Raw genomic sequence first — 19,382 nt, 5'->3', positions numbered from 1 at the left:
ACAAATGCAGCCATTTAGAATTTGAATGAAAGGTTTAGCACTGGGAATCACTTTTTGAAAGATAATAAGTGCATTTTATATACAACTATATAGATCAGACCAAAATGAGGGACAAATGAGGAGGACAGAGGGACATTGCTCCAAATCAGGGACAGTCCCTTGAAATCAGGGACAGTTGGGAGCTATGTAATAGTGATCAAAGCATTGCATTATAAAGGGTACAGGACTTTCCCATCACAGAGGGTTGTCCCCATACAATGAGCAGACAGAGAAGGATTTGCTGTGTCAGTGTACAAGCCCCAGCAGCTTCCTGCACTCACAGGCGTGTGTACAGGGGTTGCTATGGAGGCCAGGGAAGCACTGCCACTCACACCTACATTGTCCATACACTGATCTGATACATAGAGCGATCTCTGATCACTGATCTTATTCTGATCATCACAGCCATCCCGGATTTGGAAGAGTCTGGCAGATCTCCCGCAGGTAATATATGACACACTAGATTGCTTTTGTTTCCATTTAACGGATGATTGCCCACTATTTTTTACCAGAAAAGTCACTTAGTAGTATGTCACAGAATGAGGCAAGTCATTGTTCACTGAATCATTAGAGGAAATAGGACATTGTCATTGTCACTATGCTTTAATAAATACATCCCCTGAGCAAGATGATTCATTTCTGTTTAATCACTTCAAAATGTATTTGCTTTAAAATATTTTGGGTTTTCTCTGCATCTTAGGAGGTAGATTTTCTTAACTGGAACAAAGGGTTTTCAAGCAGGCACAGCTTTAAATGGTACAACCTGACATTTCAATCTCTGCACAATCAACTTTAGATCTGTCAGATCTATGTCATACAAGGAATTTTCTCATCAATTCAATCAATCTGTATCTGATCAGACAGTCTCTTTCACTACATAGTTGTTAGGTCTAAAGGAGATTGTACAATCAGATTGTAAAGTGTGCAGTGAGTCTTTTGTTAAAGAAAAAAAAAAAAAACATTCCACTTTGGGTGATCTATGTACATTGCAGGGATTTTAACAAACTTTGTTGCAGATTCCCATCTTTTGTTATTCTAAAGGAAAAGCTGTTTGTCTGTATTCATGTGCAATATGAGTGAATCTGTATCCAAGTGGGTTTATAATTAGCAATCAGCTGCTGCACCTGAAGGGGTCTAATGAGGAAAGCAGCAGGGTCTGCATTCCCTAAGATGTGATTTCCCTTTGAGAGTATCCAGGGGTGGCCTGTCCATTAAGGGCGCACAGGTGTAACCCCCCCGTCCATCGCCGCCTCCTCTATCCATACATCTGGCCCCTTTCAAGACACCGGCACATGGATTCCAATGCAGAGGGCCAGTTTTTTTGATGCACCGATTAGAGCCATCATTATAGGGTGGGCTCGGGTCGCAGAGAGTACGTTCTGAGCCCACCCATTGTGTGTTACAACAGTGAATAAATATTCACTGTTGTAACATAGATCCTCCTCCCAGCCAATCAGGAAGCAGGTTTTGACACCGGTCACCTGACTAGCAGAAAGGTCAGGCGATCCTATTGGACACCTAGGAGGAGGAGGGGAGGAGCTGGAAGCCGCCGTGGAGTAGAGGACACTTGGAGGCAAGCCGCTGCACCACGCTACCTGCCACCTGCCACGATCAAGTAAGTGCCGGACCGAACTGCAAACCACACGGGGGGGTGCGTGGTTGTTTGCCACCCCCCCCAAAAAAAACTCAATAGGCGTATATTGATTGGTTTACACAAAAGTTATCGCATCTACAAAAGAGGGGATAGATTTATGATATTTTTATTATTATTATTTTTTTAGTAGTAATGGCAGCGATCAGTGATTTTTAGTGCGACTGCGACATTGCAGCGAACAGATCGGACACCTAACTGACATTTTTGATACTTTTTTGGGAACCAGTGATGTTATTACAATAATCAGTGCTAAAATTATGTGTGACTGGGACAACAAACAGATCCATCTTCCTGTATAGCAAAAAGACTCTGTGATCTCCCCTCTCAGAACGCTGATCTGCATTTTTTGCACAGGCAGATCCCCATTCCGTCACTGCAGGGAAAGACCCGCTAATTGGCTCTAAAGCGAGATCTCGAGCCAACGTACTGCTACGGCAGTTCACGGGATCGCACCACCTTGCCGCAGTATAACGACGGTGCCTGGTCGGTAAGTGGTTAAAGTAGGACTATAGGCAAAACTTTTTTTCTTTTTTTTTTCATTTTGGATAGAGTAAGGGAGGGTCATAACCCCTGTCAGTAAATTTTTTGCCAATTGTGCCCCATTGGGAAGATTTACTTTCACTTCCTGTCCCATAGCCAAAACAGAAAGTGAGAGGAAATCCCTGCAAATTAATGAAATCCATTGGGGCCCCCCAGGTCACCAGAACTCCCCAATGTCTCCATTGGAAGATTTCCCCTCTATTACTTTTTAGGAGGTAACCCAAAATTTGGGATTTTCTTTTATTTTCACTTTCAATGATAATGGTAAACAGGACAAATAGAGAGGGTGAATCTCCCTAACAGGGACATAGAGAGCAATAAAAAACCTGACAGGGTTCCTTCTCCACTCTATCCAAAGCTAAAAAAAAGTTTACATTAACTTGAAGAAGCTGGGGACTACATAGCAATAAGCAACTGCTGAGACTATAAATACTGTGGTCAAAAGCATGTATTGTATAGAACAGCTTACAGAGTACATAAAAAGCAGTCAGGGCAATTTGTAAAGGGTGTTTTAGATACCCTGTAGAATTCTGTCGGGCACACTGAATGTGTCAGTGCTTATGCCTGAATCATATACCTGCCAGAGACAGCTACATGAATCAAAATAAGGGTGGGCTCATGGTGCAGAGCATTGCACTACAAAACCCACCCAGGTGTTACAATAGTGAATGAATATTCACTGTTGCAACACTGATCCTCCTCCTGGACAATTGACAAGTGGGTCTGATGCCCGCCACCCGATTAGCTAAAAGGACAGTCAATCCTATTGGACACCGGGGAGGGGGCACATGGCAGAAGGGAGGAGGAGGGAAAAGGAGAAAACGAAGGAGCCACTACGCGATGCCCACCACAGCCTGATGTCCGCCAATGTCCCCCCGATCACCAACGCTCCTTGATGTCTGCCACTACCTGATCCACGCCTCTGCCTGATGCCTGCCGCTTAGATGGGGTAAGGGGACCAACTGGCACACAGCAATCGGGGAAGGGGCTTTGAGGTGCCGCAGGGGGGTTGTGGTTGATTGCTGCCCCCCCAAAAAAAACTACAAGCTGCCACTTTTGCCTATACTGGTGATGTAGCGGAGTGACCATTTACTAAATCTGCTCAGATGTAGGTGCAGGTCCCTTTAACTCCCTTTCCTGCTACTCCTTGTTTCCTGGACATGCCTAGGGAATATACGTTTCTCAGCTTCCATCCCTCAGCAGGACAGAGAGGCCGAAACTGATAAGACAGAGGTAACTAGTGATGTGCAGCCAGGTGAGTGGTCCTTTGCTGTCAGAAATGGCATGCTAGGGCAGCTAGGTCGTAATCTTATTAAAGTGGTAGTAAACTTTCTTTTTTAACTTGTAACTACAAGCTTATCTTCAGGCTTACCTGTAGGTAAAATGAATATCTCCTAAACACGCTGTATACTGTTTAGGATATATTCACAATCAGAAATAACGGATGATGCCACCCGCGCACGAGTAGTGACGCTCTGATTCAGGGCACACAGTGTGCCATGAAATTTAGAGCATCCTGCTGTGACTGGGGCTCTTTCAGCTTTTCACAAAACTAGGGATGAGCTTCGTGTTCGAGTCGAACATACGTTCGACTCGAACATCGGCTGTTCGCCCGTTCGGCGAATTCCGAACGTTATGGGCCGTTCGCGCCAAATTCGTGTGGCCCTCACGGCCCACAATGCACTGCGTCATCGCAGTGCATTGCTGGCTCATGATTGGTCAAGCATGCACTGTGACCCCGCATGCTTGGCCAATCACAGCGCCAGCAGCGAGGAGAGCCATGATTGGCCACAGGCAGGATGCCTGTGGCTAATCATAGCTCAGGCTGTGTAGTACACGCCCCACACTATATAAGGCCGCCAGCGCGGCGGCCTTGTGTAGTGTGTTGGCGTCTGAAGCAGTTAGTGGGTGTTCTGTGTACCTTCAACACAGTATACACCGATCGTTATCGGCCGATTTTCGATCTTGCTCTTCTGTAGTGGTTGTTGTCTGTGTGCTCTGACCGCAGTATACACCGCTATATTCACCTCACCTATATAGCTAGTGATCTATCTTTTATAATAGAGCTTGCAGTCAGTAGTGTTAGGAGCTTGTGCGTGCTGTCTGCATGCTCTGTACCCTGTACACACCGCTATATCCACCTACATAGCTCTTCTCTATTTGAGCCCACTTGCCATATGCAGGAGTTATTGGAAGTTGTGTGTGCCTCCAGCACAGCACAGTATACATCTGTATATACACCTTTATCTCTGGTGTTCTATAAAAAAAAGGCATCTGCAGGAGTTAGTGGGTGTTTTGTGCCTCCAGCACAATATACACCTGTATCTACCCTTTATTGCTGTTCTCTAATAGAGCCATCTGCAGGGCTTAGTGGATGTTGTGTGACTCCATTACAGTATACCCCTTTATCTCTGGTGTTCTATAATAAAGGCATCTGCAGGAGTTAGTGGGTGTTGTGTGCCTCCAGCACAAAATACACTACCCAACTGCTGTTTTACCCAACTCCCTTAAGGCCATTACCATGTCTGGAAGGCCAGCAAGGAGAGGCAGACTGGGGCGAGCCGATAAAAGAGGGCAAGCAGGCTCTGTGTCTAGAGACAACAGTGCTGGTCGTGGACGCGGTGCATTGTCATCAGCACGTGGCAGCTGGACATGTTGAACCGCAACATGCCAATGACTTGGTAGAGTGGATGACCAAGCCCTCTTCATCCTCCTCATCCTCTCTCACCCAGTCTCAGGGTACTAGCAAAGCAGCTGCCAACGCATCGTCTTCCCTCGTCTCAATGTCATCATCAGTGACTCCTTCCCTAGACCCACCACGTCCTCCTGAGGAGTCTCCTGAACTCTTTGAGCACAGTGTTGGGTACATGCTCCAGGAGGATGCCCAGTGTTTTGTAGCCTCTGATGATGACACTCAGCTAGAGGAAGGCAGTAGCGTGAATGCAGAGAGAGGGGATGCTCAAGAAGGACAGCAATCTGGCAGTCATGTTCCACAAGCTGCAGCATATTGCCAGGTTTGGTACAGCGATGAAGAGGGAGGGGATGATGAGGGCACTGACTCCATGTGGGTGCCTGGTAGGAGAGAGGAGGAGGAGGAGGCACATGTCCAACGAGGCAGGATGCCCTCCGGGGGTCAGCTTAGGGGCAGCACACTGACTGAATCACACCGCAGAGCTCCGCCTGTGCAGGGCGCTGCCTCTGCGCGTTATTCTAAAAGTTCTTTGGTGTGGGCCTTTTTTGAGACGAGTGCATCAGATCGCACCGCTGCTATTTGCAACATATGTCTCAAGCGTATCTCGTGTGGCCAAAACATCAGCCGCTTGGGCACCACATGCTTGACCAGACATATGTTGACCTGCCATGCAGCTCGTTGGCAAACGTACCTCAAAGACCCACACCAAAGAACAAAGCGGACCTCTCCTTGCTCCTCATCAGCTGGCATCTTCAACCCCACTAGACCTTCAGTCCTCTCTGAAACCTGCTCTGAGAGGAATGAAGGTGTAGAATTAAGTGTGTCACAGCCAAGTGCTTCCGGGCACTCTGCTAGCAGTACACCCACGTCCGATTATAGCAGGCAAATGTCCCTGCCCCAGCTGCTGGACCGGCGAAAGAAGTTCACTCCCAGCCATCCACATGCCCAGCGGTTGAATGCTAGCTTGGCTAAATTGCTAGCACTTCAACTGCTGCCTTTTCAGTTGGTAGACTCTGCCCCCTTCCGTGAGTTTGTACAATGTGCGGTTCCTCAGTGGCAGGTCCCCAAACGCCACTTTTTCTCACGGAAGGCGATTCCGGCTCTCTACCGGCATGTGGAAGGCAATGTCCTTGCCTCGCTGGACAGGGCGGTCAGCGGTAAGGTGCATATTATCGCTGACCCATGGTCCAGCAGGCATGGACAGGGACGTTACCTGTCTTTCACGGCCCATTGGGTCACTCTTCTGGCAGCTGGGAAGGATGCAGGACAAGGTGCAGTAGTGTTGGAGGTTGTTCCGCCACCACCCCTCCAAAATGCTACTATTGGTTGTGACACACCTCTCTCCTCCACCCCCTCCTCTTCTTCTTCCTCCATGGCCTCTTCCAGTGCTCTGTCCTCAGAACCAGCGGTGCTCCGTAGGCGCTCCAGGGGCTACGCAAGTAAGCAGGCAAAACAATGCCATGCCGTGCTTGCGCTGGTTTGTTTGGGGGACAGGAGCCACACTGTTTTGTCAGCTCTGCAGGGGCAGGCCGAGAGGTGGTTGACGCCACGCCAGCTTAAGCCAGGAATGGTGGTTTGCGACAATGGCACCAACCTCCTCTCCGCCCTCAGACAGGTACAACTGACCCATGTGCCCTGTGTAGCTCACGTCCTTAACCTGGTGGTGCAGCGGTTCTTGGGCAGGTACCCCGGCTTACAGGATGTCCTGAAGCAGGCCAGGAAAGTCTGTGTGCATTTCCGCTGATCATTTAATGCCTGTGCTCGGCTGGCTGAGCTCCAAAAGGAGTTGAACCTGCCCAAGAACCGCCTTATATGTGACATGCCCACCAGGTGGAACTCAACGTTGGCCATGCTGCAGCGGCTGCACACGCAGCAGAGGGCCATCAATGAGTACCTGTGCGACTACGGCACCAGGACAGGGTCAGGGGAGCTCGGGTTTATTCTCACCACGCCAGTGGGGCATGATCAGGGATGCATGCACTGTCCTGTCACCATTTGAGGAGGCCACAAGGATGGTGAGCAGTGACAGTGCATGCATCAGTGACACTGTACCTCTTGTCCACCTCTTGGAGTATACGCTGCGTGGAATAATGGACAGGGCACTTGAGGCAGAACAGAGGCAGGAAGAGGAGGACTTCCTTGCCTCTCAAGGCCCCCTTTATCCAGACAGTGTTCCTGCTGTGCCACCCATCACACAGGAAGAGGATGAGGAGGAGGAAGAGGAGGAGGAGGATGATTGTGTCAGCATGGAGGTGGAGGCTGGCACTCAGCATCAGCAGAAGCAGCAGCAGTCTTGTAGGGATGATTTACAGTCCCAAGAAACACGTGGACTTGTACGTGGCTGGGAGGAGGAAGCTGCGGATCATGTTGTCCTTAGTGACCCAGAGGACTCCGGACCGAATGCCTCAGCTAACCTACGCTGCATGGCCTCCCTGATCCTGCAAAGCCTGCGGAAGGATCCTCGTATTCTTCGGATCAAGGAGAGGGACCATTACTGGCTGGCCACTCTCCTTGATCCACGGTACAAGGGTAAGGTTGCTGATCTTATCTTGCCATCGCAGAGGGAGCAGAGGATGAGACATCTCCATGAGGCATTGCAGAAAGGTCTGTGCAACGCGTTCCCAGAGACTGGGAGGTTACAAACTCCTGGTCCTGGACAACGTGTTGCTGAGGCATCGGTCAGAAGGAGCGGTGGAGAAGGTGGCCGTCTGAATGATGCTTTCAGACAATTTTTTAGTCCGCAGCCCCAAGGTATGATCGGTTCCAGCAACCATCGCCAGCGTCTGATTTACATGGTGCAGGAATTCCTAGGGGCAAGGTCAGACTTGGACACCTTTCCCACCGAAAATCCTCTGGCTTACTGGGTCTTGAGGATGGATCACTGGCCAGAGCTTGCACAGTATGCAATTGAGCTACTGGCCTGTCCTGCATCCAGCGTTCTTTCAGGACGCACCTTCAGTGCTGCTGGTGGCTTTGTTACCGATCACAGGGTGCGCCTGTCCACCGAATCAGTTGATCGACTGACCTTCATCAAGATGAATCAGTCTTGGATCACCCACAGCTACCAAGCACCTGAAGCTGATGTAACCGAATAATTTTTTTTGAAATATCACATCCCTTCAAGACTGCCTATGCTGATGCTGAGTGACTGTCCTGTTATGTTGATTGTCTATCCTCTTCCTCCTCCGCTGATATGTTGGAAGAACATTTCTGGTTCTGGGTGATGCCATCAGCCCAATTTTTCTGCCCCTGTTTAACAGGGGCGTTTAATTACAATTTTTGATGCAATGCTTTGCAGCAGGGCTAATTCCTGCAATAAAACTAGAGTATATGGGAGAGGTTGCAGTGTGGTGGCACCAGCACCAGTGCCTAAGGCCCAATTTTTCTGCCCCTGTTTAACAGGGGCGTTTAATTACAATTTTTGATGCAATGCTTTGCAGCAGGGCTAATTCCTGCAATAAAACTAGAGTATATGGGAGAGGTTGCAGTGTGGTGGCACCAGCACCAGTGCCTAAGGCCCAATTTTTCTGCCCCTGTTTAACAGGGGCGTTTATTACAATTTTTGATGCAATGCTTTGCAGCAGGGCTAATTCCTGCAATAAAACTAGAGTATATGGGAGAGGTTGCAGTGTGGTGGCACCAGCACCAGTGCCTAAGGCCCAATTTTTCTGCCCCTGTTCAACAGGGGCGTTTAATTACAATTTTTGATGCAATGCTTTGCAGCAGGGCTAATTCCTGTAATAAAACAAGAGTATATGGGAGAGGTTGCAGTGTCGTGGCACCAGCACCAGTGCCTAAGGCCCAATTTTTCTGCCCCTGTTTAACAGGGACATGTAATTAGAATTCTTGATATAATATTTCACAGGAGGGCCCGTTCCTGTGCCCACCCAGAGTAACTGTGAGGACTTATAGTGTTGTGGCACCAGCACCACAACCACCAAAGGTCAATTTTTCTACCACTGTTCAACAATGGCATGTAATTACAATTCTTGATATAATCGTTCACAGCAGGGCGCTCCAGCGCCCACCAAGAGTCACTTTGAGGGCTTACAATGTTGTGGCAAAACCAACACCTTGTTCCGCCATTTCTGCAGAGCATATAGGGCAGGCCCCTACTTTCAAACATCCAACTTACAAACATCTCCTACTTGCAAACCGAAGGAGACAACAGCAAGTGAGATGAAAAAAGATGGACGACAAAACAAATTATACAGGGGTGATAACCCTTCCCTATGTTTTCCAAAAAGCTTAAAAATAGTTTTTTTGACTGGAGCTACACTTTAAAAATGTACCAGTTGAAAATTACAAACAGATTCAACTTAACACAACAAACCTACATAGTCCCTGTCTTGTTTGCGCCGCCTGTATACTGCTGTTCTGAGTATATAGGGCCTGGGGGCCACACGCATTTCCTTTTTTTAATATTACTGGGTTCCCCTTAATATGCGTACAAGACCCAAAGGGGCTGGTAATAGGCAGGGAGGGCTACCCATGCCATTTTTCTCAATGATTTTCAACCATATTGCAGCAACCAGATATAACATTAAAACTGCAAGCAGTTTTAAATGGTGTTATTTCCGTTTAATGTCATTTTGTGCAGGGACTGTTCTAAACACGGGAAACACGTGGCACTTCACAGGCATACTACAGACACCCCCCAGGCACCATATTTAAAGGAATATTTCACTTTTTTTTTTTCACTTTAATCGTCATTAAAATCAGTGCTCCTGCCAAAACGGCCATTTTTAAAAACATTTTAGGCATTGACCCATGTCCCCTGGGGCAGGAGCCAGGTCCCCAAACCCTTTTTAGGACAGTATCTTGCATATTAGCCGTTAAAATTAGCACTTTTAATTTCGAACGTTCGAGTCCCACAGACTTCAATGGGGTTCTAAAGTTCGTACGAATTTGGGGTCCGTTCGAAAGTTCTGGTGCGAACCGAACCGGGGGGTGTTCGGCTCATCCCTACACAAAACTAATCATTACATGCAGTGCCGATTCTACCTACTGCCCGGGCATCCCCTGTGTTGGCTCCCCCGACCTGCGGTGCTGCTGGATTCCCTCCTCTCCCCCAGCTGCTGCAGGAGATGTTTCAGGATGGAGAGCGGGGGAAGGGGCTGGTAAATATGTAATTTACCAGTGCCTTCCTTTTCTAAATGAACCCCCATACCCCTTTTATGGCCAATTACTTGTATATGAGCTTTCAAAATGAGCACTTTTTATTTTTCCTGTTTGGCTCCCATAGACTTTAATGGGGTTTGCCGTTTAGGTTAGAACATCTCCCCTGTTCAGGATTTCTGCTGTGAACCGAACAGGGGCATGTTTGTCCCATCCTTAGTTTGTAATATTATGATTAGGACGTGCCTTAGGGATAAACACTGCCCTCTACTGCCTAAAGTAGTGTATGACCTGCAACATATGTGGTGTCATTGCTGTAAATTGCCTTATTTCTATGAACAGTCAATTTCTACAGTGCAGACAAAATTTAAGCATCCACGTGTGTTTGATTTTTTGAGTTCACTGGTGAGACCCCTCCTACACAGTTGCTACCAGAGTACTGCAGTTCCAGTGGAGTGGTACTTTGTCCTTAGGCCTTGGATCCTTCCAGCTGTCCACCTGCATTACCAGAGCTACCCAGAACTTTACTGTGAGGGGCACTGTTTATGAGGACAAAGTTGCTGTATTCTGTGCTGATTTGCTAAAGTGGAGGTCCTCAGCTTGAAACTCTGTTATAGAGTTTCATACTTATTTCATTCCTTTTTGTATTTTTGTACAGTTTTGCGCATTTTCCTGATTCGTATATCTCCTGATGAAGCTATTAGGAGAAACATGTCGGGCTAATATGTGAATATGAAACTTCTGAGTTGAACATTCGCCATATGACCACCTTCACTATGAAATGTTAATTATTTGTGAACAAAGTGGTCCTGTTTTGTTTTAACTTTATTTTCATTAAAATTATATACTTTTTTAAATAAATGGTTTCCATTATTATTTGTAAGCACTGTAATAATCCCCCTTTTCCTTCTTCACTACACATAATTAACTATTTGGGATGAGGTGCCAATTACTTGGGTGTTCTACCTCTAGCCGGACATATTTAACATATCTGTTATAGAGACTTATAGAAAGTATGCTATCCAGACACGTGTTACCCTAAATAGGTAACAATGTCAGAGACATTGCTGTGAAAAGTCCATGTTTGTGCAGCTTTCATAATCTGTTTTGTAATTATTCTGTAGTGTATTCATGTTCTCTGCTATCCTGACCCCGTTTTGTATTATCTATTCTAACTTTACACCTTTTTAGTAAACTGCGAGTTACAGTTACTTCCTGTCTGATCACTGCGGTGAGTACCGATTCTGTTAGTGACAGTGATCACCAGACAAATTGAGAAGTTGAATTTCCCCAGTGTGGACACAGACAGCAATAAAGACCTTAGAGCGTTTTTAATGCCTCTGCACCCTATTCAGATTTTTTGTTTTAGATTTTTAAATAAAATTTAAAGCACTAGTAAACTACAGGCAATTGAAAAAATAATTCCCTGCAAGGCAATCTCATAATGTGCTAGTATGCATTGCATACTAGCACATTATGATAGACTTACCTTTAGAATAAAGCCCTCCGCTGAGACGGCTGACATCTTCCCCGTCTTCCTTTCTGGGTTCGAGGCCTCCAGCTAAATGAGTGGGCGGGTGTGCGATGACGTCACGCATGTGCGCGGGAACCACCATTTCTGGTACCGGCTCTGACGGTCCGGCACTGTAAGCTGGACCTTCAGAGCGCATGCACCAGTGATGTCATTGGCTGCATGCACTCTAAATATCTCTTAAACAGTGCAGGTTTAGAAGATATTCACAGTACCTATAGGTAAGCCTTATGTAACAGAGTTTACGACCACTTTAAAAAGAAGCGTTAATCTCCTCCAGAAGGAGAAGGGGGGCACATACAACTTTAAAACAGAGAGGCTAACTTTCCCTACTCCTTCCAAAGAAAAAAAATATATACTGATTCAAACATTTGAAGGAAGTTTCACCTTTAAAAATGTAAACCCAGACATATAAGATGGTCACCTATTAAGGATATTCTGTTTTGTGCAGTTTTCATTTCCTAGATAAATTGGTGATTGATAAAGATAAGTGACAGAAAAAGAAAAGATAAAGAAAGTAATAATTATAAGCATAAACCTGTTTACTCTAGCTGTTCGCAATGCAGGCTCTGCTTTACCTAAACTAAAGACTAAGGGGCTTATTTACGAAAGGCAAATCCACTTTGCACTGCAAATGCAAACTACAACTGCAAAGTGCACTTGAAATTGCACTGAAAGTGCACTTGGAAGTGCACCAGCTATGAGTAAGCACTAGCCTTAGTGCGAAACGCGTCAGCTGTTAGCATCTTTCGCTGTGATGTCATTTGCTGTGTCCTTAATATTATTTGAATAAAGCATCATTTTAGCGTTGGAGTGCGGCCATCCAGAGTTCTATCATTATCCACATTATCTGCATGCTGTGGCTCGCACCCGGATCCCTTCACCTGGAGCAATTATCTTTGAGTTCCCAGGACCTACCTTTGAGCGGTGGTGTATATCTCACTTGGAAGTGCAGTCGCTGTAGATCTAAGGGGGACATGCAAGATAAAAAACAGCAGTTTAGCTTGCACATGATTGGATGATAAAATCAGCAGAGCGTCCCTTAATTTCAGATCTTCCCCTTAGATTTACAGCGACTGCAATTTCAAGTGCACTTTCAGAGCCATTTCAAGTGCACTTTGCACTTGTAGTTTGCACTTTCAGTGTAAAGTGGATTTGCCTTTCGTAAATAACCCCCTAAGTCTCTGCTGTGTCTTCAGGGTATTATTTCTCTTTCCTCTTTGCCAAAACCTAGATAATGAGTGAAGTGTACAGAATATCTTCTAGTGATGGCATCCAATCCCTAGAGAAGCAATTAGCTACCCAGTTATCAGAACTGAAGACAGAAATAGAAGAAAATGGAATTCTTTGTGGTACACCTGGTCAAGCCTACAGGTATGTTCATTAAAGGACAATGTGCATAACAATGTGCTCATTTTTATAGATACATTATATGATTGTTTAGTATCAGGTCAGCCATTTGAATTTTAGCATCATTCTGTGATATACAGCTGATATTCTCATCCACCTTCTCAACTAAAATTCTATTACAAGTTTTCATCATAATCCACTTTGAAACATCCAAATTTTCCATGGTATGCTGAAAAGATAAAGCTACAGTTACACAGGATGTTTTTAGTAGTTCAACTGTGTTTCTGAAATTGCTAATGACTGATCAATAGCAGTAGCAATTGATCGCTGGAATACATGACTCTCTATGGAGAGTAAAGTAGTAAGTAGTATGTGACTGGAGCATTGTACAATCATGTGAGACTAACTACTACTGCATGCTACTTGTGTAGTGTACACCATAAGATTTGTTTAAAGCCCAACTATGAGAAACTTGAAAATGATCCCTTGCAGTGCAGCTGCATCCGCGCTGCACAGGTTAATCATTTAGATCCAGGGGACTTGTTGAAGTAAATTTACTTACTCAATACTTTGCTCCTCCATGGTGATAGACCAATCCCCACAACATCTTTTTTTTCCATTGATCCAGCAGTCTGAGGTCCTGAAGTCATCAAGACCAGCGCAGGGTCCATGGCTCTCTACTGGACGTGATGACGCTGAGTGACATTCCAGTCTGAGGTCCTGAAGTCATCAAGACCAGCACAGGGTCCATGGCTCTCTACTGGACGTGATGACACTAAGAGACATTCCAGCATTGGAGCATTGGATAGCACCACAGTATTAGGCCAGACATAGATGGAATGATTTTCTTTCTTCCAACTAGAGTACCTTGAAAAAGTATTCATACCCCTTGACATTTTTACAACCAAAAACGTAAATGTATTTTATTGGGATCTTATGTGATAGACCAACATAGGGGCACATAATTGTGAAGTGGAAGGAAAATGATAAATGATTTGAATTTTTTTTTTTACAAATAAATATGTGAAAAGTGTGGCGTGCATTTGTATTCAGCCCTCTTTACTCTGATACCCCTAACTAAAATCTAGTGGAACCAATTGCTTTCAGAAGTCACCTAATTAGTAAGGCCAAGGAACACATTAGACAGGCCAGGGGTAAAGTGGAGAAGCTTAGAGCAGGGATAGGTTATAAAAAAAACATTCCAAGCTTTGAACATCTCACATCGGTCACGATCCCCCCTGCTGTGCTGAACGTCCTTTCGGACAGGACACTGGACGAGGGGCAAGCCAACAGTTCCATTGCAAATTGGGCAAGCTCTGGCCAGAGGTCAAGCCTGCCCACCCAGTAGTCCAGGGGTTCATCCCTTCTCAGAGCGTCCACATTGGCCGTTAACCCGATGTAGTCGGACACCTGTCGGTCTAGGCATTCCCTGATGCTGGATCCGGATGAGACCTGTCGATGGATCGGCTGAAAGAATGACCTCATATCAGAAGTCACCAACACATCTTCAAACCGCCCTCTTCTTGCAGGCGCTGTTGGATTGGTACCCGCAACTCTTTCTCTGGGAGTGGGAATTCCTCTGCCAGCACATGCAAAAGCAGAATGCAGCATTTCTCAAAGCAAGGCCTGCAAGTGCTCCATTCTGACAGTCCTCTGTGATGGTGGTAACATTTCCGCCATTTTGTGTTTTGTACCGGGGGTCTAAGTACATTGCCACCCAGTACTGGTCCTTGACCTTTATGCTTTTTATATGGGGGTCCCTGTTAAAACACTGGAGCATGAAGGCCCCCATTTGCACTAAAGTGGAAGCGGTGTGGTGGCCTGGCTCCTGCTCATCATCCAGGATAATGTTGTCCTCCTCGTTCTCCTCTCCCTATCCACGCACAACAACAGGGATCCCAGAAAGGTTTAAAGCATGCTCTTCTTGCTCCTCCTCATCTGCCCGACACCATCCTCCTCTGACTCCTCTTCAGACTCCTGTTGTTGACTTGTCTCAGATAGATTAGCCTCCCCTGGGAATTCATCCAGCATTGCGACTTCCTCATCTTCCTGCTCCTGCTCTCCATGGCTTGATCAATGACACAACGCAATGCATGCTCCATAAAGAAGGCATAAGGTAGGATGTCACTGATGGCGCCATTGGCTGCGACTGACCAGTTTGGTGATCTCATCAAATTGCCGCAGAAGTCTGCATGCAACGCGCATGAGCAGCCACTGGTGCGGTGAAAAAAAAACAAGCTCCCCATAAATTGAGGGACCCAAATACAAGGCAATCTTAGAAAAAAACCTGTTAGAGCAGGGGTCTTCAAACTATGGCCCTCCAGTTGTTCAGGAACTACAATTCCCATCATGCCTAGTCATGTCTGTGAATGTCAGAGTTTTACAATGCCTCATGGGATGTGGAGTTCTGCAACAGCTGGAGGGCCGTAGTTTGAAGATCCCTGTGGTAGAGTCTGCAAAAGACTTGGAGCAGAGGTTCACCTTCCAGCAGGACAATGACCCTAAAGATACAGCCAGAGCTACGATGAACTGGTTTAGATCAAAGCATATTCATGTGTTAGAATGGCCCAGTCAAAGGACCAGACCAGACCTAAATCCAATTGATAATCTGTTGTTCACAGATGCTCTCCATCCAATCTGACAGAGGCTGAGCTATTTTACAAAGAAGAATGGACAAAAATGGCACTTTCTAGATGTGCAAAGCTGGTAGAGACATCCCCAAAAAGACTTGCAGCTGTTATTGCAACAAAAGATGGTTCTACAAAGTATTGACTCAGAGGAGCTGAATACAAATGCACGCCACATATTTATTTGTAAAAAAATTTGAAAACCATTTATCGATTTCTTTCCACTTCACAAGTATGTGCCACTTTGTGTTGGTCTATAACATAAAATCCCAATAAAATACATTTACGTTTTTGGTTGTAACATGACAAAATGTGTAAAATTTCAAGGGGTATGAAAACTTTTTCACGGCACCATACGTGTTGCAGAAAATCGCTCAATTCCCCATCAACACAGTCAGTGTTGATGGGAGAATCCCTCTAACGGAGCCATTATGTTCTCCAGCCGGGTAGGAAGGCCAGGGGAAGCTGTCCCCGCTGGGAGAACACAGTGATTATTGCTAGGGATCATAACAGCCGCTAGCAATAATCATATTTAGAATCTGTCAGGCTGGTTGTTCCCAAGTTGGTGTAGATAAATTTAAGGTTATACCACGCTATGGCCTACAATAAACATATACAGCAGCAACAAAAATCAGATATCTCCACATTGCAAAAAATTGTATATAAATAAGTTGCGCTCATATATAACGTGAGTGATCACTGAAAATGAAATAGAATGCAAGTGAGGTACAAATGTAATTCTGTATATAAGGACTCTTTATAAAGAAAAGTGAAACATTAAGTCCACACAAAAAAGATTCCACAGTGTGAAAGGGAGTGGTTCCAATGGGGTGATGTATTCCAGGTCATTTCTACAATCACCAAGGAGGTGGCTTCTTGAATAGAAATAACCCACTCAGTGTGTGGGGACTCTTACTGGAACTGGTGGACCCCCTAAAGTGCAAGGTCGTATGCGCCAGCAGATTTAGCCCTCTGCAGGGACTAAAGGTCCTCCTTGTCCCTGGTGCCCCAGGAAGACGTCACGTATGGCGAAACATGTCGGGCGGAGCTATGCACTTACCTCACCACGCCCCACGGGACCCCAGAAGTACAGTTGTTTTTAAAAAAAATTTGCCAACTGTTTTTATGCTCATTGCGGTTGTAACCATTTGATCTTAGCGATAAATGCTACCCCTTTTTTAACGCTACTACACCATTGGAGTATTCTTTATCTTCCCGCACTTGTGACTTATGCCACAGTGCGCCCTTCAGACGGAATGTCTTAGCTTCAAGTTGGATACTGTGGAGGACCTCCAGCCACTTCCTGAGAGCTCCAGGGACAAGGAGGACCTTTAGACCCTGCAGAGGGCTAAATCTGCTGGCACATACGATCTTGCTCTTTAGGGGTTTCACCAGTTCCGGTAAGAGTCCCCACACACTGAGTGAGTTCTTTCTGATCAAGAAACCTCTATCTCCTTGATGATGGTGGAAGTGACATGAAATACATCACCCTATTGGAACCATTCCCTTTCATACCATGGAATATTTTTTTTGTGTGGACTTAAACTTTTCTTTATAAAGAGTCCTTATATACAGACTTACATTTGTACCTCACTTGCATTCTATTTCAGTTTCTTGTTCCCAAGTTGATACCTGCTGAACCGGCCGAGATTCTAACCTATGGCCAGATTTGTCTATGGCCAGCTTTAGGTAAGTAAAAAAGTAAAAGCACTTTTAGCCCCCGTTCACAGGTCAATCACATGTCAAATTGCAGCCTATTGCTGGCAATGGCACCATCCCAATCAGTGCGACATCGACTTTGCGGTGCCGCACCGATTTCCAAATGTAGTTCCTGCATTACTTTTGGCGACTTCGGGGTGACTTCAATTGACATCTGTGCATGAACCCGCACAGATGTCTTTTAAGTCGCCCCCGAACTCGGACTGAAATACAGCTTTGAAATCGTGCGAGTACAGATGAAGTTGCATGATTTCAAAGCCGTGTTCAGTGTGAATAAAGGCTTACTGTCACCAAGACTAAGGAGTACCTAACCCTTGCAGTGCGGCACAGCCTTACTGTAAGTGGTCATTTTAAAATTTCTCAGAATTGGACTTTAACAACATAAGGGCCGGTTCACACAGCGAGGCGATGCGAGGCGACACGGCTCGCCTCGCCTCGCTCCCGCAAGTCGCCCCCGTTCTGTACAATGGAACCGTTCTGAGAGGAGCGACTCGAGTCGCTCCGACTCAGAAAAAAGGTTCCTGTACTACTTAGGGGCGACTTCGGGGGCGACTTGCATTGACTTCTATACAGAAGTCCTCATGGAGCGATTACACCACACTTTGCAAGACTCCATGCAGATTTTTGATCGTAAATGGTCCGTTTGGACTTCTCTGCAATGGATAACCCCAAGGCCTGACAGTCCGGCTGAGCACAGTGTTTAATGACAGGGTATATGAAGGTTTTTGATGACATTCACTTGTGGTAGCATTTTGGTTTTCTTTTTAGTTTTTTCTTTTCTTTTCTTACTTCTTTCTTTACTGTGTTTGATTTTTCTTCTATTTTCACTCAATGAGGTACAAGGTTTCAGCGGAATTTTTCTATGAGTTCTCTCTGTTGGGATTAGCATACCACTCTATGTCATATCAGAGTATCAAGGATTTATTGTTGTTACATTGTATGCTATTCTCTCTGATTACTTTTGTACCGATTGACCTTTTTTATTGTATATGTTTCAATAACCTTTAATAAAAACCGTTTGTAGACTTCTATACAGAAGTCCTCTGCAAGTCGCCGCTGAGGTCCCCGCAGGTCGCGGCGAGGCAAGTCGGAGACGCCTCGCCGCGCCTCGCTGTGTGAACCGGCCCTAAAGGAAACTGAGTTTTGAACTCTTTTATAGCCTCCAGGTTCCCCTGCTAGCAGGGTTCATAGTCCCTTATTTAAGTTTTATGTTGCCTTATTAAAGCAGCACTGATATGGTAGATATAGATCTTATCACAATGACTTAATGATTTTCTGTCTGTTCTTCTAGCTCTGTTCCCATACCAAAGGATATTTCATACTTCAGAAATGAGAGAGAGATGATCTTGAAGAGAGGTCTGCAGGTAAATGAAGCTTTAAATTTGAAGAAAGGTCTATACCAGGCTTTCTCAACCTTTTAATTTTAGAGGAACCCCAAAAATAATTTTCAAGTCTCAAAGGAACCATTATTAAAACCAATTCATCAGGGGTCAATAAAACAATGCCCCTTATACTGGTGGCCAATAGGAAGAATAATCCCCTATAAAATGGTGCTCAGAACGCCACCCTTAAAGACAGCTAAAAATATATTTTGTGACATGCTGCTGGCTTTGCTAAGTGATGCTGAACCTTGAACTCTGTAGGCACCATCAAAAAGGTGGTTCATCAGCCACAGCTCAAGGAACCCCTAGCATCCTCTGGAGGAACCCCAGGGTTGAGAATGGCTGGTCTATACAATGTGATTGATGGACACTCGGGACACTACAGACAAGTTAGAAATGTACTTGTATCTACTGCAGCTGTCAAAAAAATTAGTTGATACTGAACCTTCCTAGTAGGGTCAGATAGACAGCAATACAAACTTAAATGTCAATCCAACCACCTTCGGGCATGTGTGTCGGTCAGTGCAGATAACATAAAGATAACATAAAGGTTTTTGTAGATTTTTGTATTTGCTGCCTACAGAAACGATTTACTGTTCTCATTCTCCCTATAAGGATAGTGGTCTCCAAACTGTGGCCTACGACCCAGATGTGGCCCTTCCCTACCCTTAAGGCACTATTCTTCCCACTAACATCAACAGAGGGGCATCATTTCTCATTATTCCCACCC

The 19,382-nt window shown here is 45.5% G+C and overlaps 1 protein-coding gene across 1 annotated transcript in view; it reads left to right on the top strand.

Moving 5' to 3' along the window:
- Positions 1-19,382, top strand: part of LOC143987941 (uncharacterized) — a 214,809-nt gene continuing 195,427 nt past the window's right edge. Inside the window, exons 1-3 of the mRNA XM_077487143.1 lie at positions 1-483; positions 12,809-12,948; positions 18,562-18,634. Of these exons, the coding sequence (XP_077343269.1) occupies positions 12,812-12,948; positions 18,562-18,634 (210 nt within the window). The 5' untranslated portion in view covers positions 1-483; positions 12,809-12,811. The remainder of the gene's footprint in view (positions 484-12,808; positions 12,949-18,561; positions 18,635-19,382) is intronic.

Source organism: Lithobates pipiens, unplaced genomic scaffold, assembly GCF_037356315.1.
Source record: "Lithobates pipiens isolate NorthernLeopardFrog02 unplaced genomic scaffold, aLitPip1_a1.2 Scaffold_18, whole genome shotgun sequence".
Taxonomy (NCBI): domain Eukaryota; kingdom Metazoa; phylum Chordata; class Amphibia; order Anura; family Ranidae; genus Lithobates; species Lithobates pipiens.
Note: the sequence above shows the minus strand (reverse complement) of the source record. Positions and strands in the feature narration are given on the sequence as shown.